This window comes from Aspergillus alliaceus (genome assembly GCF_009176365.1).
Source record: "Aspergillus alliaceus strain CBS 536.65 unplaced genomic scaffold BDW43scaffold_7, whole genome shotgun sequence".
Lineage (NCBI taxonomy): Eukaryota > Fungi > Ascomycota > Eurotiomycetes > Eurotiales > Aspergillaceae > Aspergillus > Aspergillus alliaceus.
The window spans coordinates 340,959-364,636 of NW_022474690.1; the positions used below are offsets into that span (position 1 = coordinate 340,959).

The window sequence follows — 23,678 nt, forward strand, 5'->3', positions numbered from 1 at the left end:
TCTGGGCTTTTTCTTGGCCCGGAAGAGCTTATTAGTATCCACAGATTGGTAAGGCATTATACAGGGGCGTGTCTCCCATTGGAGCTGCGAGTTATATACGAAGGCTACAGGACTACATACATCACTGAAAGGATAGTCATAAACAGCCAGACACTATCAGTAGCGTAGTAATGAAAATAACCAAGAAAGTCATAGAAACCGCCCATGAAAACACATGTCACTATTCGTTTCATACAGAAGTCCAGGACCGGATATACGTTAAACGTAAAGCGATATTATAGCTTTTGATAGCCAGGAGATCCCAAATTACGTCCTTCATCAAGACATTAATAATCAGCAGTGGTCAGTGGCCTTGCACCACCCAACACATATCGCTACTATAATCGCGATAATAAGAACTTCATACATTGTCAGCTCACCCACTCTAATCAGCATCCAAAGAGTAGAATAGGATACTTACTGCACACAAGTAGGATATACCACTTGTACTTCCTCGCATTCCGAGCGCTTACAATGGCCTGACTGACCTTCTCATTCCCTTTTTCATAGTTCTCCGCCGCTTCCATCGCATTGTGCTCGATCTTTTCAACAACCGGCTCTTGACAGAGAACAAGCTCAGCAACTTGTTCAGAAAGCTCACTGAGATTGTTCAGATCCTGCTCAATCTTGCGAATGGCAGCTGATCGTTCTATAACAGCAGCCTGTGCATCCCTCGCCTGTCGAGACCGAGCCCCTTGTACCTGGAACCAGTCAGCCCAATACGTCCTCACAATTCAATAACCCACAATGGTGGGAAAGATAGAGGAGAAAGTACCTGAAAAACCATCTGTTTCCCCACCAACACATCATGAACCCCCTGCGCTACCTCCTCGGCCGATGCATCAGGATTGGCAATCTCATACCGCCGCCACACCTGGTCCCGGAGCGCCCGATCAAACTCCGTCCGCGACCGATAATAATCCTGAATAGCCTGCTGCACTTGGTTCTTCGTGGTATCGACCTGCGACTGCACGCGAGGATCGCTCGGATCCGCGAGATGTTTCAACTCATCGACGAGACCGCGAATCAGATGGAAGGTCTCGTTGACCCGGGACTCGACATCCTCAAGGTCCCGGCGGGCTACTTGATCGTCTAATACGGTGGTCGAGTCGAGGAGCGCATGTTGGGCGGAATGGAGATTGGTATCACGGAGGGTTTGAAGGTTGGCGAGTTGGTGGGTAATTTCTTCACGTTTGATGAGGACTGAGGTTAAGTTGTTGGCTACAGGCTCTAAGATAGGATTGTTAGTTAGGGCTTGGGGCCTAATTGGTGTATGGATGTTGCAAACCATAATAGCCTTGTTCTAAAGCACTGTAGTTAATTTTTGTCGAGGCCATTCTATTTGTTTGATGAAGAGAGAGAAAAAAAAAATGGTATGAAAATTCACGACAGACTTGTCGACGGAGGTTTATAAGTCCAAAAGATCCTGGTTCTATTTTAAGGCTTAAATTGTGGCCTGGATTAGCGCAAGGCAGTGCTGCATTGATATCTTGAAGCCGCAAGGATTGATCTTCGAAAGTCAGCACTAAGATCTTGGGGGCCGAGGCGGTGCTACATCCCATTTCATTGGTGCCTTCGTATGCTCTCTAACTCACTTTCTTCTTAAACGCCATATAAATAACTATATGCAGTGTCTCGTAACTTAAGAATGTTCAGCGGACAAGATCGGATCGGAGATGCACCTCCTCCACCTCCCAAACGAGCTCCTACAATTAATCGCCGGTAACCTGACGATCGACCAAGACCTAAACGCATTAATCCAAACTCACAGTCGGTTTTATCATTTGCTGGAGACCCAGCTATATGAACAGAATGCTCATTTCGGCGAGAGTTCCGCGTTAGCCTGGGCCGCAGCGCACGGCCGAATAGAGATCGCAAAGAAATGCCTTCGAGCTAACGCCGACGCCGACACTACTGGTCCTCTCCACAAATCCAATTTTAAATTGAACTTGAGGACTTGTCCAAGTATCATATTGCCTTCGGGATATGTCTATGAATGTGGCTATCCCGACAATCGACGCCGGTCAACGCCGGTCATGCTTGCAGCAGTGTGCGGACATGTGGAGATCCTCGACCTGCTAGTCACGCACGGAGCCGACATTAATCGTGTGATTGGAGATTGTACCCCAATACTCGGCACGATAGGTCATGGGCAAATTGCGGCATTTGGATGTCATGCTGGGAGAGTACCCATACAGTCCTGCGCTCGAGCTCGCAGTGCATGAAGACCATATAGACATAGTGAATCTGCTGCTTCAGTACGGTATCGATCCCTACAAGCACTCACCACTCGCACGGGCAGCACACTGGGGTAAAGTGAACGCAGCTCGTGCATTACTAGAGGGAGGTGCAGGTGTCGAGGGAACAGGTGAACCCTATGAAGACGCGTTGTTCAGCGCAGTAGACAGTGATAGACCAGAAGCAATCAGCCTATTGCTTGAAAAATGGGGCCCATTGAACGCAGATACTCCGAAGGACTGACTCTCCTCGCATTTGCCGCTCGATGGGATTATGTCAAATCTGCTGAGGTGCTTGTCAGTCAAGGTGCCAGCGCCAACTCCGTGATGCATGGTTCTACGACGTTAGCTATAGCGATTGATTATGATAGTGTGTCAATGGTAAAGTTCCTTGAGAATGGGGCTGACTTGAACATCACGGACATTCGAACTTCAGGAACAAGGCCACTGCTTTTACGAGCAATTAAGAAACCAGATGGCGAAGAAGTAGGCCAGGAAATAGTGAGGTTGCTACTTATTCATGGAGCTGATCCCAACTGCTAGGATTGAAAAGGGAGAACACCGTTATTCTTTGCCACAGTTAAACAGAATCTGGACACTATGAGGCTGTTGCTCGGACATGGCGCCGACCCAACCTGAGAAAACGGTGGAATTAACTTGATATCCTGGGCCTTCTTGAAAGGCCCCGAAGAAGTGGTGCAGATACTACTGAACTGTGACTAGGTGTGGGCTACCTGGTGACAATATCTCAAGGGCGAGGGCAGATTTCATGTCAGGATGACTACAATGCTCTTTGCAGCTTGACTAGCCCCGTCTCATATTTCATCGAGACACCAGATAGTGGCAAAAGTCTCTGTCTCAGCTCCCAAAAGCGCAAATCGGCGATGACTTGGTGACTTCGGCAGCGCAAAAACTATCCTTGAGGGGCAGAGAATGTAGTGCAGGTAGGGATATCTTGTTAGCCTGATACATTGGGTATGCCATGGGAGAATCGGAAATTGCCCGGGAATATCTTATAAACCCTTGGAGACGGAAGCTGTAGTATTTCCTCAATTGATTCAAATTGATTTAGACTCTCCTCGTATTCGGCAAGCTAGCGTGAATTGATCTCCAATCCTGGTTTGAGGGAGGCTGGTACTTTTTCATTTATCCGTATATCCTTCCCGGAATAGAGATATTCACCTCTGGCGCGCATTCTAGAAGGCAATACTCTATCTCATTCAAGACAAGCTTTGAATTATGGCTCAGGCAGAGGAACTTGAAAGTAGCTCGATGCCCTCCACTCCGCGCGAGTCCAGGGGGTTGTACAAATACGAGCCATTACCAACTTCCACATCTATCAGGCTCATACGGGTCAATAGCAAAGACCCAGATGGCACCGTCCATGTGCAATTGAAGACAGTTGACTTGAATGACCGGCCTTGGTATAACGCCGTCTCCTACACCTGGGGAAACCCCCATACCGAGTTGCCCCACGTCCAAGACGCCCACGCAGCGTATTCGCAAAAATATCCTCCTGAGCATCGAGAGCCTATAATAGCAAATGGGCAAATTCTATACGTCAGCCGAAGTGCATACGATGTACTGGCATCTGTACCGACGGACGCTTGGGCAAAGCGGTGCAACAGGAGAAACCCCAGGAATCAACTTCGCGCGACTATCCATACGGCTTGTATGACCAGCAAGAAAGATTTTGTCGAAGAGCTGATCTGCGCCGGGGTAGATGTTAATGTTCAAGATGAATATGGTAGAACTCCGCTATGCTATGCCGCTAGACTCGGAAAGCTTGAATTCGTGGAGCTTTTGCTCGCTGCCGGTGCGGATATCTACATTACTGGAGAGAACAAGAATCTCCCCCTTGAATATGCCCGAGAGGGTGGATCTGAAGATGTTATCAAATGTCTTGAAGAAGCAGAGAAAACGGAAGGGTTAGATGTGCCTCGTAGATCGTGGCCCGAAGGACCCCAAATGTGGTGCTGGATTGACCAGATCTGCATTGATCAGGGTAACCTTGAAGAGAGAGCCTCACAAGTGTCAATTATGGATCAGATCTACGAATGTGCATCTTACACCCTTATATGGCTCGGACCCGAAGACGCGCATACCCAAACCGCGGTTGACACGATCCTAAAACTGGATTCTGCGAAAGGAGATCTTATTCATGCCAATGAAATTATCCCTTATGAGCAACAATCCGAGGAGGTATATGCCGCAGCTGATATTCCGTATGTTTCGCAAATGGAGTGGACAGCCCTTGCCGTGCTTTTCCTCCGCCCATATCTCAGAAGGCTGTGGGTGATTCAAGAGAATATTCTCTCACATACATGTCTTGGATATTGTGGTAGATTCGAGATTCCTTGGCAGGCATTCTGCACAGTTGCACAGCAGGTCTACTTCCGACAGACCCTTTTAGGAAGGGTTACTTCAACTAACTTCATTGGTATAAACAGTCCTGTGGTGGCCATAGAGAGCGAAATAGTGCATCTCACACAGTGGAAGGATCGGCTACAGAATCAAGCTTCTATGCCTAAGACCCTCTCCTTGGAAAACCTCCTTTTTGAGACCTGGACCTTTCGCGCCACAGATCCGAGAGATAAAATATTCGGACTTTATGGCCTTCTTGCCAAAGCTGGGACTGTGTCCTGGCGACCGGACTATAAGAAATCAGTTGCACATGTCTACGCGGATGCTACAAAAGAGATAATGGAAAACGCTGGTGAGCTGCGTATGCTCTCTGCGGTTCTTGATAGGTCGCTTCGCAATATCTCGGACCTTCCTTCATGGGTCCCAGATTACAGCGTTCCGTTCTGTAACATGATGTGCGCTAACTATAACGCTGCTGGGAATCTTCCTCAAGCGCCGATCCAGCCCAGTCCCTGGGATGTGCTCGCAGTATCCGGGGTTCGAATTGATACCGTCTTGCAAACGGGAAACGCGACATCTGGGCCCAACCAACTCTCTATGTTCTTTGATGCCCGCTGGTTCGAGCTCGCATTGCTCCTCCCACACCCCTATCACAACGGTCAGGCAAGAACTGAGGTACTATGGCGCACATTATGCGCGGACCAGAAGACTGATGGATCATTCCCAGCCCCTGCAGACTACGGTGGTTACTTTCGGCAAATGCTATGTAGACTTTCCTGCGTGAAAGTAGAGGAGACTGCCAGGACTTCCGCGGTAGAGCCAAATACAGTCTTTCTTGAAGCGGTCCTCCACCGCATCCGACAAGTATTGTCAACGCCCCCCATTTCAGATCTCTCCACTGACGAGATCCAACGTACTTTTGGAGACCCTGACACAAACCTCAGCCGTCCTGACCTCCAGACTTTAACTTATCTCCTCTATAAACTCCATGTTCTCGGAGTGGTAGAGGATAGCTCATGGACACCAACTATTGGTGAGATCGAGAGAGCCTACAACAGCTCTAGGTGGCAGACATGGGACGAGAGTAGCACGCTTCCTGGAGATGGGATCGAATTCCACGGAGCACTTAGGAGTAAGCATGGTAGACGGCGTCTATTTGTGACCGAGAGGCGATATCTTGGACTGGGCCCTGCATCGATGGTCGAAGGGGATGAGGTATGGGTTATACCTGGTGCTGGTGCTACATTCGTTCTTAGACCTCTGGAAGACGGGGCATTTGCTTTGATTGGCGAGGCGTATGTACATGGGGTTATGAATGGGGAGGCTGTTCCAGACGGGGATGTAAATCTTTCTCATATTCGTCTTGTTTAGGGGGTAAAAGAGGGAAACGTAAAAGAAACTGGATTCGAACCTGGGGGGTTTATTTAATTCTTTAGTAGAATTTCTGAATTGCCCTGTATGCGCTATTAAACAGTCACTTTTGTTATAGTGATTTGTTCAATTATACCAATTATACCCCTTCCTCACAGTACTACTATAGATTCAGCAATATCAATACGTTCAGAACAACCATGATGTGGTACCAATCTCGCTCTCCATCTCTTTGTCATTATTGTGTCTTCTCTTAGGAGCCTGTATTATCACAACACCCTTCTTCTAACCATTATCGAGCCCCTTAAATACAGACGTAGTGGTATACAAACGCTGAAACAGGCGCAAATGAAATTTCGTTAGACACTGTGCGCTATTGGCTTCAAAGTCCGCGATCAGGTCTTTTGTCTTCCGCAGCTGGAATGCGAGGTTATGTCGGGCTCATTCGCATTTCTTTCCTAATGGACAAGGTATTCGCCATGTTCCCTGAGTGGGTAAGTATTTTATTGGACGACGTTTGGTGAGGCAGCTATGTTGGTCTGCTAGTAATTCAATCAGCAATCTCTCTTTTCTCAACCACAAAAGACTAGGGACACCGTAGCACTCTTTGGAGGTACGGCTGCTAGAGCAAGATTGTCCGGGTTGATATGGTATATCGACGGTGCTTCGAATTCCGTGAGCATCCCAAAGCACTGGTGTCGGTTGACAGATATGAGATGACCGTGTGGTTGGCCACGATAACATGAGAAATCTGCGTCAATTGTATAATAGATATATGTAAAGGAGTTATGCTGGGGTGGTCCAACGAGATAATATCTGTCGGTGGGTAGGTCGGGTTTACGGCGTACCGGGACTGAGATGGTGCTCTGAAGATAGGACTGTCAAGCGTTTTTATATACGAAGATGGAATGTTGTGGTTGACAATGAAATAGTAGCAGACACGGACGGGATTCTTGCTGTCTCCGTGTATCGGCTCCAGTTAGTATATTTAGCTTGAGACTCTCTTACAGCTGAGTATCTATTTGCAACAGTAGTGGTCAATGGAACTAATATCCTAAGATCCGTGATAAAGGAATGATTTAGTATACAGTTATATTGACGTAGATACATATCAGGACATAAGCAAGCTGAAATCTAAGATGCAATAAATACAAGAGAAACACCGTCATTCTGTCTATAGTGATGTTTGAGGCATCAAAGCCCTTCCTAGCGTTCAAGTCTCACAGCTTGCTGGGAACGAAGTAAGGAATGTTCTTCTGCTCGTACAGTTCCTTGTACTGTGCCTTGATGATATCGGCACCCTGTAATACGATTAATATTAGTTATAATTCGTCTTAATACTCGAAGGATCTCTGTGTTCTCACCTTTTCACCGATCATGTAGACCGAATTCTGGATACGGCAGTCAGGGATAACGGGCATGATCGAGGCATCAGCAATGCGGAGGTTCTTGATGCCATGAACCCGCAGCTTGTCATCGACGACACCCTGGTGGATGGCCTTGGACAAACGAGCGGTACCGCAGGGATCTGATATAAAATTAGCCGTTGCATCTCAGATAATGTGGGATAATGATATATTTACGGAATCCAGTCTGGCTGCGCTCCAAGACGGCCTTGTTCATGGCCTCGTCAGAATCAATCGGCATATCCCAAGGATACTCCTGGACAACAAGATCCTTGAAGCCCTGGCCGTTTAAGAGGACATCGTAGGTCCACCTGACACCTTCGCGCATAGCCAAGACATCGAGATCGCTGCCAAAGAAGTTGAGGTTGATGTTAGGCTGCATAAGAGGATCCGCACTGTTCAGGGTGACTTCACCACCTTCAGATACCGGGCGAAGCAAGTCGACAATGACTGTCATGTGGCTACCGGATGGGGGCACAGGGTAATGCCACTGGAATGCGGAGCTGAACATTCCAACGAAGTCGAGTTCGAAATGGGGCTGGCCACCAGGACCGAAGGGATCGAGACCACCATTGGCAGCCTTAGCTTCGCGGTAGGCAGCGTATCTGTTCAAGCGCTCATCAATACGAGGGAAGCCAACCAGCTCCAGGAGACCGGAGCCCACTGGGCCGGTCTTGTCACGGCGGTAGGCAGCAACAGCAGCTTCGTTGGCTGGTCCAGCACGCAGAAGGTGATCATCCAGGCCAACGCCATCCTTGAGGCGCATAACGAATGGTACAATAGGGTGATCGAGGAGATTCTTTCCGACATGGGGAGAGTCAACAACAACATCAATACCGTGCTTGTTCAGCTCAGCGGCAGGTCCAATACCGCTCAGCAGCAGAAGCTTGGGGGTCTCAAATACACCCTGAGAGACAATAACTTCGCGAGTGGCATAGAGGTTGACTTCAGCTCCATTGGTTGGGTCGATCACCGTCACGCCAGTACAGGTTTGGGTCGTGCGGTCAATGATAAGGCGCTTAGAGTGGACCTGAGACAAGATAGTGACATTTGGCTTGTTCTCGAGGTACAGCCAACTACCTTGACGCTGACCCTTGTAGATAGTGTCTACACAGTGGGTAAGACCGTGCATCTCACCAGAGTAGATATCCTCGGTAAGCGGCTCGCCCTTGGAGGTCCAGGCCGAGGTCAGAGCGTTACGGAAGGTCTCGAGCTCAGGGACAAGCTCAGCGTGGGCGATCTGGACAGGTCCACTGGCGCCAATCTTGTTGAGATCGGTGGGGTAGAGTCTCTCGTCATCGTGGTAGGTAGCACACTTGCGGAGGTACTCCACACAGTTGTCCCAGGTCCACTCATTGCCACCGAACTCAGCCCAGTCATCAAAGGTAGCCTTAGATCCGGGGATCCAGGTAAAATAGTTGGCACAAGAGCTTCCACCAAGAGCTTTACCACGAGTGTTTGGCTTTTCGATGCGCTCATAGTCGTCACGTTTGATCATGGTAGTCTTGTATGCCCAATCATACTGGCTGCCACGGAGTCCGAAGGCCTTGGACGGGGTGGTAATGTCCTCGATCTGGCCAGGATTGGCGATACCAGCTTCGACAACGGCAACGCGAACGCTGGGGTTTTCAGCGAGGCGACCAGCAATAGCATTGCCAGCGGTTCCACCTCCGACAACGATGAAGTCGAATTGGCTTCCGTTTGCTTGGGCACTCATGGTTATGGGTGGAGAAGTAGAAGTGGTTCTAAAATAGATAGAGTTAATTTATTGAAAATATCGGAAGAAATGTTGATGTTGTTGCTCTTGCTTTTGTTATTGTAATTGTGATTGTGATGATGATGAGGAGGATATTTTGGAGCATGGGATTCATGGCTCCTTTATACTGACAATTTCCATCGCATTGAGGTTCCAGATGTTCAACGACATCGCCTCGTGTGAGGGGGTTGCCGGGTATCCGTGAGTAAGTGTCAAAGTCTTCGAAAATAACTCGTCGATGGTGACGCATGGGGAAAAACGCACAAGGTGAAGCTAACGCTGGCATCATTCTAGTAGAAGATGGCTCGGCGATCGATCGGGAGCGGAGATACTACTGCCCAAAAGGGAGATAGTACACAAACTCCAGCTAGTACTAAGTGGTATTAGTACTAAAAAAAGCCACTTGTGGCGCGGATCAGGTCAGCCTCACGTGAGAAAACTCGGGTTCCCCTCACGAGTTACCCCTCATGAGGGGGAAACCATCACCAAACAGAAATGTTGATGCTCCACTATAGCTTCAAAATTTCTCGTATCCACATACTTCAATGTGCCACTAACAATTCTTGGATTACATCTTCTCGAGATAACGAACCCGAACTATCCCAATGAGGCGTCACCACCGGCCCGAGTGCCCACCTCCGAGAATAGACCGGATACCTTCAATGGGGAAAATGGATATCAAATTGAGTCGGTCCACTCCGGGAAGAAAAGTATATAAGAGACGATGGGCCTAGATCAGTGTGAACCCCAGATCCTCAGATCCTACTCCAGAAAACCGCAATCAGAGCAATTGCGTCAAACGTCTACGTATCTTCATCCACACCATGACGAAAACACCACGCCAATATACTCTGGCTGAGGGTAAGCGTTGCTCAATGGAATACTGTATAATATGATAATCCAATGACAACTGACGGCTGTCCTTGTAGGGCAACCTATCTCGGACCCCGCGGTCTCCACGACTCTCCCAACTTTCGGTGGTGGCAGCCTGACCACTCTCGGTGACACTCTTCTTCTCGAGACTTTGGCTCATTTCAACCGCGAACGGATTCCGGAAAGGTGAGCTCAGTTAAGCAGTGACTTGCGACACACAGTCATGCTTATTGTATCTAGAGTTGTTCATGCCAAGGCAGCCGGTGCCTGGGGAGAATTCGAAGTTACCCATGATATCTCCCATCTTACTACTGCCAAGTTCCTCAACGGGGTTGGCAAGAAGTCGCCAGTACTTTGCCGGATCAGTACCACCGGTGGTGAAAAGGGTAGTGCCGATACCGTTCGTGATGTTCGTGGATTTGGTGTGAAGTTCTTCACTGAGGAGGGCAACCACGATATTGTTGGCAACCACACGGTATGAAGCATGACATACATATCGAGTAGTGCAGTCATACTGATATGGATAGCCTGTTTTCTGGATCCGTGATCCTCTTAAGTTCCCGGCGGTGAACCGTTCTCATAAGAAGAACCCTCAAACAAACGCACATGACCCCACAATGGTAAGGAAACTCTTGCTCCTCGGGTCTTTGTCGGTACTGACATCGAAGCAAGTTCTGGGATTTCCATGTCAACAGTCCTGAGAGTGTGCACGGTCTCCTTCACCTATTCGGCTCCCGCGGCATTCCTTCCTCTGTTCGCCGTATCACTGGCTTTGGTCTTCACACATTCAAGCTTATCGCTCCCAATGGATCCTTCAACTATTGCAAGTTCCACTTCCGTCCCATGGAGGGCACGGACAACTTTTCGGAAGACGAAGCTACCCGACTTGCTGGTGCCAATCCCGACTATCATACCACGGAATTGTTTGACTCCATCGCGCGCAAGAACTATCCAGTTTGGGGTCTCTACATTCAGGTTATGAAGCCTGAGCAGGCCGAGAAGTGCGGCCTTATGACCTTTGATATCACCAAGGTCTGGCCACACAAAGATTTTCCCCTCATCCCGGTGGGCAAGATGACTTTGAATAAGAATGTAAGTGCCACCACATCTCCCGTCTCAGGTGCGTCCGTTGCTAAAGCAAAATCACTAGCCTGCCAACTACTTCGCCGAAATTGAACAGGCGGCATTCTCTCCTTCCAACATGGTCCCCGGTATTACCTACACACCGGATCCCAGTAAGTGATAACCCCAGTCTACCATCGTCTAAGCATATCTTGAATACGAACTGATCACCTTTTCAACAGTGCTCCAAGCCCGTATGTTCGCCTACCCAGACGCTCAGCGTTACCGCCTCGGGGCAAACTACACACATCTGCCACCCAACCGCCCTATAGCACCTGTATATGCGCCCTTTGAGCGTGACGGTGTGCTTCAAACTACCAACTACGGTGCCGACCCGAACTATAACCCCAACATGTTCACACCTGCCATCCAGAGCCAGCAGTCCACGCAAGATGTGCGTCATGGGGAGTTTCTGAAGGGAGGGTCTGTTTTGGGGTTGAATAACATCTCTGTGACCGAAGAAGACTTCGTGCAGCCAAGGGCACTTTGGAGGAATGTCTTTGATGACGCTGAGCGCAGAAAATGCGTATCAAACATCTCGGAGACTCTAGTGACTCTGCCCGCGGACTTAAAGGCGCGAGTCATCGACATGTTTAACAAGGTGGATCCAGAAATTGGCAGAATGCTCTCGGCCAAGCTAAATGAAGCGGCTAGACTGTGAGAGGAGGTTTATCCTTTATCGTCGAGGCCCACGGAACAGTGTATGATCAAGAACCAGATTTCGTTCCATGCTGACGAGGGTGCTTCTTATTATGATTTTGACGCTTCTTATCGCTTCGGGTATATGTATATTGGCTAGATTATTAGATTTTCTTCTAGACTCAGTCTATCTTTAATAACGCTTAACTTGCTAGCTCCTATTTTTTATCTCTAAAATAAGCCCATCTATGACACATAGATGAATTCGCCTCATTGCATAGTATTGGATTCTCTCGACAATAATATGTATATATATCATTACAGGCAAAGACACTATACCAATGCTATCGTTCCATAATAATCAGATACAATAGATAATAGACTATTAAATTACAAAGTTTCCAAGACCAGGATTTCTCTAAGACCTTCTAACAACTCACGCAAGAGTACCCATGCATGACTTTCTTCTAGAGCACAGAGATAAAAGACGACACGCGGCGCGGGATCACGTGCAATGTCAATCCACATTAAAAATTTCCCGTGTGTATCAGCGCAGTGGATCCTCGAAAGGGAAAAAGAAAAAGAAGGGGGAAAAAAAATGCCCAATCCAGGATAACTAGAAGGTAATCATGTTGGAGATGTTAATTGTACCCCTCACAGTAGTAGAACCCCCCCCTCGAGGTAAGGATTAATAGATTCCAATCTGAGACTAGTGTATTGCAAATTTTTTTTCTCTTATCTTCCTTAACACTAGTGAATATTCTGGATCTGCCTGCCCCTGGATTTTGGTGATCCATGATACATATCGCGGATGTTTGGAGATCGTTCATGATTCAGTTTAGCTATCGTGAGAGATAGTCTGTAAAAGCGGCCTATATATTGAATAGTGTTAATTAGGGACATTAGCCGAGCTCACTTATATTTAATAAATGTTATTTAGTCAGCAGGTAGACCGTAGTTAAGTACAGTATCTAGGCCAATGTTGCCCATAATAAATTATACCTACCCTCGGCATGATTTCGAAATGAGTGTTTGGGACTTGAGTGTCAAGTTGTACCGTATCTTACCGTACCGAATCGGGACGTCGGGACTCAATCGGCTGACCGAGCTTCCTCACCGGTAGGTCTTCCAACCACGGTTCCCCGTGCGGGGGCGGGCCGTTGGAGAAGTGGCTTGTGAGTCGGGATTTCATAGGTGTACAAACCTAGCACCAAGATCAGTTGCTGCAGGGTTCATTTAATATATCTATTGCACAATTGCAGATCATTAATAGAGAGCATCCATGTGAGATACCAGATAATATCACCAAAAGGCCTTATATCATCCCAGCATCAACCAAATTTCACTTAAAATCTCCGAATCTCTCCAAAACGAAAAACAGTTCACTACCATTGGGGTCACCCTTAGAATCCACAGCTCCAAGCAACGCATTTTCATCTAGACGCTGGAAGACCTCGGTAGAAGAACGCTCGTCATATATCATGGCTGCCGAGACAACCCCACGGTATCTCGCTTCACGCAACTGGTCCCTACAGATTAACCAACAAGTACTCCCAAGTTTCGATGGAACTGGATAAAGTCCATCAAAAAATTGGAACTTTGAATTCACTTACCTAGGCCTTATCCCATCTCATATCCGGCTTGCTCGCGCCATTTTCATCAGAGAAGATCACGAGATCCACGTCATCGATTGTATGCACAGTTTTTCCGGCCCAATTGAGATCACGGATTACCTTGATGTCCTTGTGTCCAGTTTCGACGAGGTCCCCGCTCCAGACACCCAAGAGGCACTCTGGCTCAATAGGTGGGAGGGCATCGAAGACCATGGCCACATCCTGGACATTGGTCTTCTGTTTCTGGCGGACCAATGTTATCAGGTTGTCTCTAGTACTTAAATATTAGTCAGAACTAAAGCTCAAAAGGTGAAGAGAAAACAAATGCCAACACGTCTGCCATGGTGATTTAAGTTGATATATAGCCAGAAAGAGCATAGAATGATGTCTCGAAGTGATGTGCGGATGAAGGTGAGAGAAAGTGCACTGGCTTTAAATAGCACTGTCTGTCAATATCCTGATTTCGTAGCTCAATTTAATTATCCCTATATTGTCATACTTGGTCCTGAATGATGTTGAGAGGGGAGGCTTTACAATAGGAAAGACCATCCAGGTCAACTATACATAGCCCCAATGATGATGGGGATGGACTATTTAGATGCAAGATAGCATTTTACCTGTCGGGATCTATAATGAGAGGTCGTGCTATTTTCGGCGACTTGCAGGTTGACCAAGGCTTATTTCCACGTCACGTTTCGATAAATAATGTGTACACACTACGATATGAAATATTTGAATTTAGATATTTTTAATTTATGTATAATCAATTCCTGAATGACGCAATATACATTATGCGATGTTTTACAAGGAAGAGAGAGGAAAAGCAGAAGAGAACCAAAGAGCGAGAGAGAGAGAGAGAGGTGAAAACCCCAGGCCCATTTGAACTTACCAACAATCGGGAACAGTGTAAGTATAAAGCCAATCTGACAGAGTGCTAATATATCAAAAGCACAAGTGATTATTATTCAATTGCGACTTCTACGCCTGCAGATTTTCACGTTATATTGGCGTCTTCCTTCGCTATCTAGACTAGAGAAGCATAACGGCGAGGGGACCAATGACAATAGAGTCAAACGAAGGACTTTGGCCTAAAGAATCCGCATTTAATGGGATCTACCAAAATATGAAATTGTATGAGGGTATGATTCTCTCTTAGATCTGGGACAAGTGAAAAAGATTTTCCGTGAATGGGAAACATGCTTCTTGGCACTTAGGCCCCAAGGATAGGGCCGACTGAAGACTTGGCAGGCTCAAGAGTTTAGAGATGGAGAGGGCCAATAGGGATTGAAAGATTCTTCAGCTCTAGAACCCTACACTGTTTACTGTTTATGTTAATATTCGGTAAATAGTATCCATGAAACACTCTCTTGGCGGTTTCTAAGTAAAGAAACCAAATGTCCTCCTTAATCTGCATGTAAGTACATCATTGTATGGACTACTAGATGCTCGTGGTAGGGCTATGTGGTACCTGCTGATCTCGCGGTTTACTTCCTGATTGGGAAAGGAGCTTCCACTTCAAGTTCCACTTTAATTTCTATTTCTGCTACTTTGACCCTATCTAGTATACCAGCAATCGAAATACCTCTGGAATAGAAAAAATTGGGAGAGTTGATACACTGCCACCATGTTAGCACCTCAAACGCACTAATCAACCTGGCTTTTATACTGCCGATATTGGTTCTCTCTCGTACCATACTAACCAAAAAGGACCTCCTCCGAACACACTGAAGGGTTGTATCGCCCCTAGACTGCCCCGTTTTAGGTTATCTATATCCACCCAACATGCGAAATCTTAGGCAAAAGTCTCGAGAACTAACCCCCTACCAACCGGATATTAAACAGAAAGCCCTTACCACGCCATCACTAGACTAGTAGCTAACCGAACTCTCAGATATATAAGGGTCCATGAACGCACATTATCAAGGGATCATTAGCCCGGCCCATCATTGGCATAACAGAAATGAGGGTCAATCGAATGACGCAGGCGTTGCATCTTTGCTTTGCCAGTCTGGCACTGTTTACACTCGTATTTGCAACCCCTTCCCTCACTGGGGAGCTACTACCTTTCGAGGAGATTGCTGCTCAGATGAAGGCTCCTGGTGACAACTCTTTCCCTTGAGCATTATACCCCTCGGGCCTCTATCACGTTTGGATTGAAGTCGACCGATGGTAATGGATACCGGAGTTGGGTGCGGAAGGAGTTGCCGGCAGAGAGGTAAATATGGTGGGCAGCGTGCAAACTGGCTCCATGCATGACAACGTACGTATATCTTTTAATAGCTTCCGCGCCATAAATATATTAACTAATATAAACTGTTTGCCCTTAGGATAATGAAGGACAGTGGTTACAGAGTCGCTGAGGTAGCTGGATGGAAGAACGAATGGATGGCTGAACAAAGGGGAAAACAGCTTCGAGTCTCTTGGTCAAGTCAAACGCACTCAGGGTTACTATTATTATTATTAATCAAGTTTAACGTCTGTATCGAGCCGTTCGCTATGACAGACACTTGTGCCTAGGTAGTGGCCTAGGCCAATGCCTCTAAATGGCCCCTAGGGGCTCTGTCAGCCCCCTCTCCCGTTTTTGTGTTCATTCTAGTCCTTTTCCTCGCCCGAGCCACCTATCTGCGCCAGAGCCTTTGGGCTATGCCCTCCTCGGTGTTCATTACTTGCTGGGCGTCGTCTAGGTGTGCCTAGATTGCCCTTTCTACTATCCTTCCCGTCTACTTTCTGCTTCTTCCACCAGCTCTACGCCCCAAAGGTTATCCCTAGAGGCACTATCTATCTCCCTAGTCGCCTCCCCTGGGAAGCAGCCAATATTTGTTGTAGCCAGGAAGGTCATTAGGGTCTTTGTGGCTCTCTGACCCTCAAAGAGGCAGCATTCTAGGGCTGTTTCTCCCCACCCAGGTGGTGATACTCCTGCCTTGACTAGGGCCTGTACAAGGCCTGAGATGTAGATGGTACAGTCTCGCCTCTGAAGTCCTAAAGTTCCTTGAACCAAGTTCATTATGCTCATTCCCTCTCAGGTGATGAACACGCCGACTTCCTATGTGTTGACAAATTCTTGGGAGGCAGCCTGGCGTGGGTGAACAAGGGCCGTTTTCCTACGATGTGCTCCAACTGGAAATGGGAATTGTTGGATGGCCCGCGATATCAAGGATCCGCTCGAAGAGTCAGCAACACCAATCTTCTATATGGATTTGGGATTTGGATAAACAGGTACTAATGCTGCACAGGCTAATCTGGACTACCCCAACCTCGGACTGAGCCGTCCTGATATGCACAATGTCATTCCCCGCACAAATCTTGTGAGTCCCTCGAAGATAAGCTCTCACAATAGCGCATATGCTCATCAAGCTAGGCATACACATGGTTCAATACCTGCCCTGGGGGTGACAGAAACGCCATGGATGAGGTCGACAACTCCAAGGATCCGAATTGCCACCCTTCACGAACCTCAAACAGCCTATACCCACCGGCTGGCCACCTATCATCCCAACTCCAACCGATACCCCAGATGATTGAGTTCTAGACGGCTGTTAGCATGTTTGTATCCTTAGCTTTGTTCATATTTGTCTACATGGTTAAAGCGGAAAATGCAGTGACCATTGGCCGTTTTTGTACCCGTCGGTACGCCCATTCTCTGAATCTGGTCTGACTTCACCATTTTGGTCCTTTACCTTTCACTCGCATGTATAGTCTTGTTGGTATATAGCCTGATTTATTTCTTCATTCTTTCACCATTCTTGGAAATTTGGCTAAACGGCATAACAGTCTAGTTAAAGGGCCTAGCGCACACATAACTGTCCGTTCTAGACGTTTAATAGCAGGCGATGATTCTCAATGGGCATAAAGCCCTTGCATAAATGGCGTTATATATTGATACCTGTATGTGTTCTGTTATACCTGCATGTGCTCAATCATTCGCTTCCTGGCTTCCTCCGCCTGCTTCTGGATATCTAAATCCCAGAGCCAACGAAGCCTCTGGTTCCATGTCTCCTTGAGCTTCTCTTCGTCATCCCCCACACCGTCCAAACATAGACAAAGGAGATACGCATTTTCTTTGCTGCTGGTAACGACCCTCTGACTTCGAGGTCGCCGGATCTCATCATACGCTTTGAAGGCAGCCACGACATCCTCCGCCTTCGTAACGCGGGGATCTCCAAGGAGTTCAGCTAGAACATGAGCATCTTCAATTGCCTGACCGGCGCCAGCGCCCTGGTGCGGTGTCGAGGCATGTGCTGCATCACCAAGGATGGCAACTCGCGACCGGGCGTATGTCGAAATGTGAGGATGCTCAAATATCGCCCATTGAGAAGGATCGGGCATGCGCTAGGGGTCGAGTGAGTATGTGTTCCCGTTGAGAATAGATCAAATTGATTCCACGTACCTCAATAAGCGCATTCACGTATCTACCCATATCTTTCGCGTCCCTTCGCATTTCCTCCCGCTCCGCGGGCCGGACCCAGGTATCACAATCCCATTTCTCACTCAGAATATAGAGCCCAAAGTTGACCTTCTTAGCCCGCATGATTGGATACGAGATCCCGTATGCCCCCTTCCCAACGTACATGGTGGATACCCTCGCCCGTTGCTCGCCTACCGCCTCTACCATCTCCTCCATATCCAGGACCGCACGGTACCCGTACATTCCACTATACTGCGGCTGTTTCTCCTTGGACTCCTCCGGTAGCATGGACTCCTTGACCTTGGATTTGATCCCGTCGCACCCCACCACAACGTCCGCAGGAGCAGTCGTCCCATCGTCAAATCGTAACGTGACCCCCTCCACCGTCTCCTCAAGACCCTCAAGTCTCTTTCCAAACTGCACAATCTCCGGGGGAATCAACTCCACCAACGCATCGAGAAAGTCTGCCCGGCGCAAGGTCGTCTGGCCCGACGGCAGCGCCTTTAGATTCATCAAAGTCTCACCCTCCCGGGCCCCGCTGGCCCAAACGATCTCAAACCATGTTTGTCGAAACTGCTCAAAGCCAGGGCTATCGGCATGAGTGGTGACGAGCGAGTCATAGATATCTCGAATCTGTGGATCAATGAGGGGCATAGTCCGGTGAGCGGCAGGACCGATGGACAGGCCGAGTCCGATCTCCGCGAAGACGGGGGCGGCTTCATAGATGCGAACGGGCACTTTGCGTCGCAAGAGGCCGGCGGCGAGCACGAGGCCGCCGATTCCCCCGCCGACAATGGAGACGGTGAAGTCTTTGGATGGTTCTGTGCTGCCCATTTTTTGATTCCTTTTTCTCTCTATTTCTTTTGCTTGTCGAGAGAGACAGATCTGGTAATGATCGTTAAGCTTTTCGTGTGGCTACAGGGGGCTGGGAATGTGCGTCAATATCACAGCCCAGGCTATGTGGAGTTCAGGGCAGTCCCAGTGACAACTCAGGACGTGGTATGATTTGGGGCCAATTCGTTCGTGGCGAGAGTGTGTACCTTTTCTCGTAATTGTAATCAAACTCGGCCGTGGTCCAGCCGGCCTTGCACCGTAAAAGCGGAGATCTCCGAGTGATCCGTGAGAGGGTAGGGAAGATACCCACGAGGGGCATCCATGATTCGCATTCTCCCAGACATGAGGTCGTATTATGACAGGGATCCTGTGGAGTCCAGAGTTCGACGGCGTCGGGCCGTGTGGGGCAATTTGAAGGGTTCGCCCAGACAATTATATTTATATGACTTCTATGGATGGTAAATGTAATTAATTATACCTTTTTTATATGAAAAAGATTCACAAAATGTAATAAAGAAGAGACATTTCCCCTAAAGAATTGCAACGTAAGATCCATATTGGGAACAGGGTCCTGCCTCGGCATGCTTCGTTTTGCTTGTACAAGCCTCAAGGTATCTCTGTTGATTAAATCGAAATTCTTCTACCTAGATTCCCCTTCGGCAGTTTCTGGACTTAATTAAAAATTTTTTGGCGGTTTTCAATTTTTTTTTTCCCTCATTCTCTTTTGTTTCGCTTCCTGGTCTCAGCGATAAAACAAAAGTTATGGCGGCCCCTGCTCCATAACCCTCGCAATTCCTTGTATATTGCTACCACATGGCATACCCTATGGAGAGGCCAATAGACCCATCCGTTGAAGATGTCTCTAGAGCGTCGATGGTTACAGTCCCGACCATTGTCACCACCGTCATAGCCCTAATTCTCACATTATTACGGTTATACGTGCGTCGATACATGATCCGGATGCTGTCATGGGACGACTGCTTTAATGTGTTTGCCATGGTGAATCTTCGAGCTTATGGGCCATGCATACTCCATATGGTTGTCTAACTCAATGCCATTGCAGGTGACACAACTGATTGTTCTGGGGCTGATCCTTGGAGCAACGTCGCACGGCTTCGGACGACATGCAACTTTGGTGGGTCACGATAACACGACCTACAGTATGAAGCTATTGCGGATTGCCGAGTTCTTCTTGATCTTTACAACAATCTTTCTCAAAATCTCAATTAGTCTGTTCCTCAAAAGACTCTTGTAAGTATCGACCCTGAGAGAGGAATCCCAGCCATGCCGTGGTTAATGATCCTGGTTCTAGTCTCAAAAGCAAGAAATGGAAGACCTTCTTCTGGTGCTTCATCGCCTTCAATACCATCACCAGTGCACTCGATGCGGCCTTCATCTTTCCTCAATGTACTCCGGTTGAACTAAACTGGGACAAGACTGTGGAGGGACATTGTTGGTCCCCTACTGCCATCGATGCGATTGGCATCGCCCAAGGATGTACGACGCTAACCCTTAGAGTTACGACATAAGCTAACACTTGTGTGTAGCGATTGCTGCGGTCACAGACTTTGCTTTATCCATTCTACCGATTGTTTTTTTATGGAACGTCAAGCTCCCCAAAAGAGTCAAAGTGGGCATATGCGGAATTATGGCTCTGGGCTTCGCGTGAGTTTATGTCGCTGAGGTTACAATGTTTAAAGAAGATAGCTAATCGTAAGATCGGTCCATCAGGAGTGGCGCTTTTGCAATTGCTCGCACTGCACTCGTTCCCAGTTTATTGAAGACGGACGATCCAACGTGTAAGTAGGCCTCTTGTTCGCAGCAGTCGGATAGAGTTTTGATTGATGGACTCATAATCTAGGGGATCTGGTCGACCTATTCTTGTGGGCCGTGTAAGTTGTCATTAGCTATCCGGCATCTCAGCAACTGAGGAGCTCGCGCTAACTTGTCTACACCATAGATTAGAGGCGACATTTGGAATTATCGCCGCCGCCGCTCCATCTGTCCGACCGCTCATCGGCCACAACTCCGTGACTACAAACTATTACTCTCGTTCCAAATCGCATTCTCTACCACTCCGGAACACACGCACAGGAAGAACCTCCCGAATCGATTGGGGCCATAGTGCATATGATACGAGGAATGAACCAGACGAGAGAGATGAATACATTGGGGACAACGAGTCACAGCTACACCTAGATGACCGGGGAATCATGAAAACAACGTCTATCGAGGTGGTCACGACTCTAGGGGCAGCCCTGGAGAGCGAAACGGATGGGAGGCCAACGTCGGAGGAGAGCTCCGACCGAAGATATGTCTAGACGCAAAAATAGAATTACAATGCGATCTGATCTGAATTCGAAACAAACACTCCACTTGGTCAGACTGGAAATGAATACAAGCCAATAAAGATCCATCACCACCAGTAGTAATAAGCGTTGCTAGTATCTTTTAGTTTCGCGCCATCTCGTGCACTAACAAACCCTAACTGCGGACCCGTCGCCCTTTGGTCGCCCGCGGAATGCGAGCCGGGTCCAAGTAAGCATTTCCACCGATCGCGTAGAGATTTCTACCTGAGACGGGCAGTTAATGGATTTCTATTGATACTGCGGATCCCAAACGCCGCAGTGAGCATGAGGCCGAGGTTACATCGGCACATTCAGTCATGCAGGGGGTTACCATTGCTCTTCGCTTCTCCCTAGTGTAATTTACTACGCAAATAATCCTTGTAGGGGAGACTCTCATGAATAACAAATTCTGTAAATTAACGGTTTTAGTATAAATCACATGTTCTGCAGCTCATTAAAATAAAATCTTCAGACTGATAACCCCTTTTGCTTTTTCTCCTTCTCTATCACCCTCTGATAAGCTCTCTGCAACTGGTTACACATTTACCATGTCTGCGATGGACCCGGAGGACAAGTATCCCTCGTCGAATGTGAGGGTCGCAACTGGAAGTGATGAATCTTCCAAACAGTCCAAGAAGGATGATCATGGAATCGTTCTTATTCCTCAACCGACCGATGACCCGGAAGATCCATTAGTATGTAAACCAAGCTTGAGCATCCGCGTACTATGCCTGAAGATGGATCTCTAACTGTGCATCAGAACTGGCCCCTCCCCAAGAAGATTCTCATCTTCGCCTGTATCTGCTTGGCCGGTTTCGCGGGTCAGATGTCGCCCAATTCGAACCAGCTCACCTTCGTTTACCAAATCCCAGCATACCACAAGACTCAAACCGACCTCCTCAACTCAGTCGCAGCAGGGCTGGCAGGATGGGTCGCAGGCCCATTCTTTATTGTCCCTCTTGTGGCCGTGGTCGGTCGCAGCTCGGTAGTGCTCTGGAGTCTGGTGGCCATCTTTGTCTGTCAGATCTGGGCTGCCGAGATGACGGGTCCGAATGACTACATTTCATTCACCATCTCCCGACTCTTCTGTGGTATGTTCGGCGGTATCCCTGCTATTCTGGGTAGCGGCTACATTATGGATATGTTCTTTCTCCACCAGCGGGGTAAGGCATTTGCCATCTTCGAAGTCCTTATCATCTTTGCTGTAGTCGGTGGCGGTACACTAGGCGGTTTCATTGCGGAGCATAAGCCTTGGAACTATGTTTTTTGGTGGACTTTAGGCCCTGTTGGCGCTGCCATTCTCGCTGTGTTCTTCTTCGTTGAGGATACCACTTTCCTTAGGGACCCTTCAATGCCAAAACGCGCTGCCCTTCCAAAGGGCTGGCTTGCAAATCGCATCGCCACCTATTTACCGGGGTCGAGAACGCAGCCCTCAGGCAAGGGTAAAGAGTTTGTATGCTTTCTTCACAATGTCTCACTACTCAGGCTTTAGATAGCTGACAATAAACCAAGGTCCGAAAAGCAATCATCCCCCTCCAGATCACCTTCACCCCCATCACCCTCCTAACAGGAACCTACATTTTCATCGCCCTCGGCCTCCCCATCATGCAAGCCTCCACACTCGCCACCTACCTGGAGCCCCCAGAGGAAGCAGGCGGCTACGGCTTCTCCTCCCTCCAAATGGCCTTCTTCACCATGACAGCCTGGGTAGGAATCATCAGCGCCCAAGTCTACGGCTTCTTCTTCAACGACAAGACGCCCCTCTGGCTTGCCCGTCGCCGCGGCGGAACCTGGCACACAGAGTACCGGCTCTCCAACACGATCCTACCCAGCATCATCCTCCCCATCGGACTGGGCATCTACGGCGCCGGTCTTGAATACCACCTACATTTCATGGTTCTAGCTCTGGGCTCATTCCTAGTCTGGTTCGGCGCTATGCTCGCTCTCCCCGTCTGTTATAATTATATCATAGAGTGCTTCCTGAATAATCCCGTCGAGGCATCGGTGTCGCTGAACGCATACCGGGTCTCGTTCGGACTGATGTCCGTGTTCATCGTCACGCAGTGGCAGTCTTCTGTGGGTGTAGGCTGGATGTGGGGCATGGGGGCGTTTCTGATTATTTTTGTCGATCTTATTATGGCGGGGATTATTCTGAAGGGCCATTTGGTTAGGAAGTGGACTTCGACGTTGAGTAGTTCCTTGGATGTTACGGAGGATGGGGAAAATATTAGTGCGAAGAAGGTGGATGGGGTATGAGATTTGATGGCTCTGAATTCTCTTGGGGGATTATATTGATGGGACTGTCCAAAAGTTCTTGTAATTTTAGATAGATCATAGATTAGTTGTTTCATGGGGAGATTATATAGCCTAAAGTGGTGTCAAGGTGGTTTTGTTCGAGCTCTTTCGCATAGTATTCTTATTACCTTCCAACCATGTTCGTGTTCCAGGGATTGGTCATCCACAAATTATAAAGATTTAGATAGCAGTGCTCTGCTTCTCTAGAATGGTTAAGTTTCAGGCGCTGGAACGCGGAGAATGATAACTCTGAGAAAATTAGAACACAGGCGCGTTTTTAGCCTGGTATATACAGCAGCCATGCAGGAACAGTAGTTTGAAAGAGTACAAACCAAGGAATAAGAGCCGGGATACAAGTTATTTAACCCATGGATAG

At 48.1% G+C, this 23,678-nt stretch overlaps 9 protein-coding genes across 9 annotated transcripts; 5 read left to right on the forward strand and 4 right to left on the reverse strand.

Annotated features, from left to right (window-relative positions):
- Positions 1-65: 65 nt before the first annotated feature.
- On the reverse strand, positions 66-1,452 carry BDW43DRAFT_266199 (t-SNARE). The gene is made up of 4 exons (XM_032040843.1): positions 1,328-1,452; positions 815-1,269; positions 461-740; positions 66-398 (listed from the first exon to the last, which is right to left on the reverse strand). The coding sequence occupies exons 1-4, from the start codon at positions 1,374-1,376 to the stop codon at positions 334-336; spliced, it is 849 nt and encodes a 282-aa protein (XP_031903669.1). The 5' UTR covers positions 1,377-1,452; the 3' UTR covers positions 66-333.
- Positions 1,453-1,715: 263 nt separating this feature from the next.
- BDW43DRAFT_297863 (ankyrin repeat-containing domain protein) lies at positions 1,716-2,915 on the forward strand (the record flags this gene model as incomplete). The annotated part of the gene is made up of 4 exons (XM_032044465.1): positions 1,716-2,211; positions 2,258-2,426; positions 2,504-2,782; positions 2,834-2,915. The coding sequence occupies 4 exons, from the start codon at positions 1,716-1,718 to the stop codon at positions 2,913-2,915; spliced, it is 1,026 nt and encodes a 341-aa protein (XP_031903670.1).
- A 600-nt stretch (positions 2,916-3,515) lies between these two features.
- BDW43DRAFT_323149 (Ankyrin and HET domain protein) lies at positions 3,516-6,011 on the forward strand (the record flags this gene model as incomplete). Its single annotated transcript, XM_032049691.1, has 1 exon — positions 3,516-6,011. One exon carries the CDS (start codon positions 3,516-3,518, stop codon positions 6,009-6,011), a length of 2,496 nt encoding a protein of 831 aa, XP_031903671.1.
- Positions 6,012-7,124: 1,113 nt separating this feature from the next.
- BDW43DRAFT_266204 (GMC family oxidoreductase) lies at positions 7,125-9,457 on the reverse strand. The gene is made up of 3 exons (XM_032040844.1): positions 7,595-9,457; positions 7,376-7,539; positions 7,125-7,312 (listed from the first exon to the last, which is right to left on the reverse strand). The coding sequence occupies exons 1-3, from the start codon at positions 9,132-9,134 to the stop codon at positions 7,232-7,234; spliced, it is 1,785 nt and encodes a 594-aa protein (XP_031903672.1). The 5' UTR covers positions 9,135-9,457; the 3' UTR covers positions 7,125-7,231.
- Positions 9,458-9,713: 256 nt separating this feature from the next.
- Positions 9,714-11,943, forward strand: BDW43DRAFT_266208 (catalase-like domain-containing protein). Its single transcript, XM_032040845.1, has 7 exons — positions 9,714-10,034; positions 10,103-10,232; positions 10,287-10,521; positions 10,574-10,666; positions 10,719-11,138; positions 11,197-11,281; positions 11,351-11,943. Exons 1-7 carry the CDS (start codon positions 9,998-10,000, stop codon positions 11,827-11,829), a joined length of 1,479 nt encoding a protein of 492 aa, XP_031903673.1. The 5' UTR covers positions 9,714-9,997; the 3' UTR covers positions 11,830-11,943.
- Positions 11,944-13,420: 1,477 nt separating this feature from the next.
- BDW43DRAFT_307852 (uncharacterized protein) lies at positions 13,421-13,763 on the reverse strand (the record flags this gene model as incomplete). Its single annotated transcript, XM_032046335.1, has 2 exons — positions 13,421-13,691; positions 13,753-13,763. The coding sequence occupies 2 exons, from the start codon at positions 13,761-13,763 to the stop codon at positions 13,421-13,423; spliced, it is 282 nt and encodes a 93-aa protein (XP_031903674.1).
- A 3,267-nt stretch (positions 13,764-17,030) lies between these two features.
- On the reverse strand, positions 17,031-19,040 carry BDW43DRAFT_266209 (putative salicylate hydroxylase). Its single transcript, XM_032040846.1, has 2 exons — positions 17,808-19,040; positions 17,031-17,749 (listed from the first exon to the last, which is right to left on the reverse strand). Exons 1-2 carry the CDS (start codon positions 18,657-18,659, stop codon positions 17,318-17,320), a joined length of 1,284 nt encoding a protein of 427 aa, XP_031903675.1. The 5' UTR covers positions 18,660-19,040; the 3' UTR covers positions 17,031-17,317.
- Positions 19,041-19,196: 156 nt separating this feature from the next.
- Positions 19,197-21,142, forward strand: BDW43DRAFT_266214 (uncharacterized protein). The gene is made up of 6 exons (XM_032040847.1): positions 19,197-19,658; positions 19,723-19,910; positions 19,972-20,156; positions 20,207-20,324; positions 20,391-20,458; positions 20,521-21,142. The coding sequence occupies exons 1-6, from the start codon at positions 19,473-19,475 to the stop codon at positions 20,553-20,555; spliced, it is 780 nt and encodes a 259-aa protein (XP_031903676.1). The 5' UTR covers positions 19,197-19,472; the 3' UTR covers positions 20,556-21,142.
- Positions 21,143-21,448: 306 nt separating this feature from the next.
- Positions 21,449-23,452, forward strand: BDW43DRAFT_266220 (synaptic vesicle transporter). Its single transcript, XM_032040848.1, has 3 exons — positions 21,449-21,702; positions 21,768-22,460; positions 22,520-23,452. The coding sequence occupies exons 1-3, from the start codon at positions 21,556-21,558 to the stop codon at positions 23,261-23,263; spliced, it is 1,584 nt and encodes a 527-aa protein (XP_031903677.1). The 5' UTR covers positions 21,449-21,555; the 3' UTR covers positions 23,264-23,452.
- Positions 23,453-23,678: the final 226 nt, after the last annotated feature.

Bases quoted from the DNA above. Each gene is read 5' to 3' on its own strand.
- BDW43DRAFT_266199 (XM_032040843.1), bottom strand. From the start codon at position 1,376: ATGGCCTCGACAAAAATTAACTACAGTGCTTTAGAACAAGGCTATTAT. The intron at 1,270-1,327 runs GTTTGCAACATC...ATCCTATCTTAG, and splicing joins TTTAGAACAAGGCTATTATG to AGCCTGTAGCCAACAACTTA. The intron at 399-460 runs GTAAGTATCCTA...CAATGTATGAAG, and splicing joins GTATATCCTACTTGTGTGCA to TTCTTATTATCGCGATTATA.
- BDW43DRAFT_266204 (XM_032040844.1), bottom strand. From the start codon at position 9,134: ATGAGTGCCCAAGCAAACGGAAGCCAATTCGACTTCATCGTTGTCGGA. The intron at 7,540-7,594 runs GTAAATATATCA...ATTTTATATCAG, and splicing joins GCGCAGCCAGACTGGATTCC to ATCCCTGCGGTACCGCTCGT. The intron at 7,313-7,375 runs GTGAGAACACAG...ATCGTATTACAG, and splicing joins TCTACATGATCGGTGAAAAG to GGTGCCGATATCATCAAGGC.
- BDW43DRAFT_266208 (XM_032040845.1), top strand. From the start codon at position 9,998: ATGACGAAAACACCACGCCAATATACTCTGGCTGAGG. The intron at 10,522-10,573 runs GTATGAAGCATG...TGATATGGATAG, and splicing joins ATATTGTTGGCAACCACACG to CCTGTTTTCTGGATCCGTGA. The intron at 11,282-11,350 runs GTAAGTGATAAC...CCTTTTCAACAG, and splicing joins TACCTACACACCGGATCCCA to TGCTCCAAGCCCGTATGTTC.
- BDW43DRAFT_266209 (XM_032040846.1), bottom strand. From the start codon at position 18,659: ATGGGCAGCACAGAACCATCCAAAGACTTCACCGTCTCCATTGTCGGC. The intron at 17,750-17,807 runs GTACGTGGAATC...CTCGACCCCTAG, and splicing joins ACGTGAATGCGCTTATTGAG to CGCATGCCCGATCCTTCTCA.
- BDW43DRAFT_266214 (XM_032040847.1), top strand. From the start codon at position 19,473: ATGGCATACCCTATGGAGAGGCCAATAGACCCATCCGTTGAAGATGTC. The intron at 20,157-20,206 runs GTACGACGCTAA...ACTTGTGTGTAG, and splicing joins GATTGGCATCGCCCAAGGAT to CGATTGCTGCGGTCACAGAC. The intron at 20,325-20,390 runs GTGAGTTTATGT...TCGGTCCATCAG, and splicing joins ATTATGGCTCTGGGCTTCGC to GAGTGGCGCTTTTGCAATTG.
- BDW43DRAFT_266220 (XM_032040848.1), top strand. From the start codon at position 21,556: ATGTCTGCGATGGACCCGGAGGACAAGTATCCCTCGTCGAATGTGAGG. The intron at 21,703-21,767 runs GTATGTAAACCA...ACTGTGCATCAG, and splicing joins ATGACCCGGAAGATCCATTA to AACTGGCCCCTCCCCAAGAA. The intron at 22,461-22,519 runs GTATGCTTTCTT...CAATAAACCAAG, and splicing joins CAGGCAAGGGTAAAGAGTTT to GTCCGAAAAGCAATCATCCC.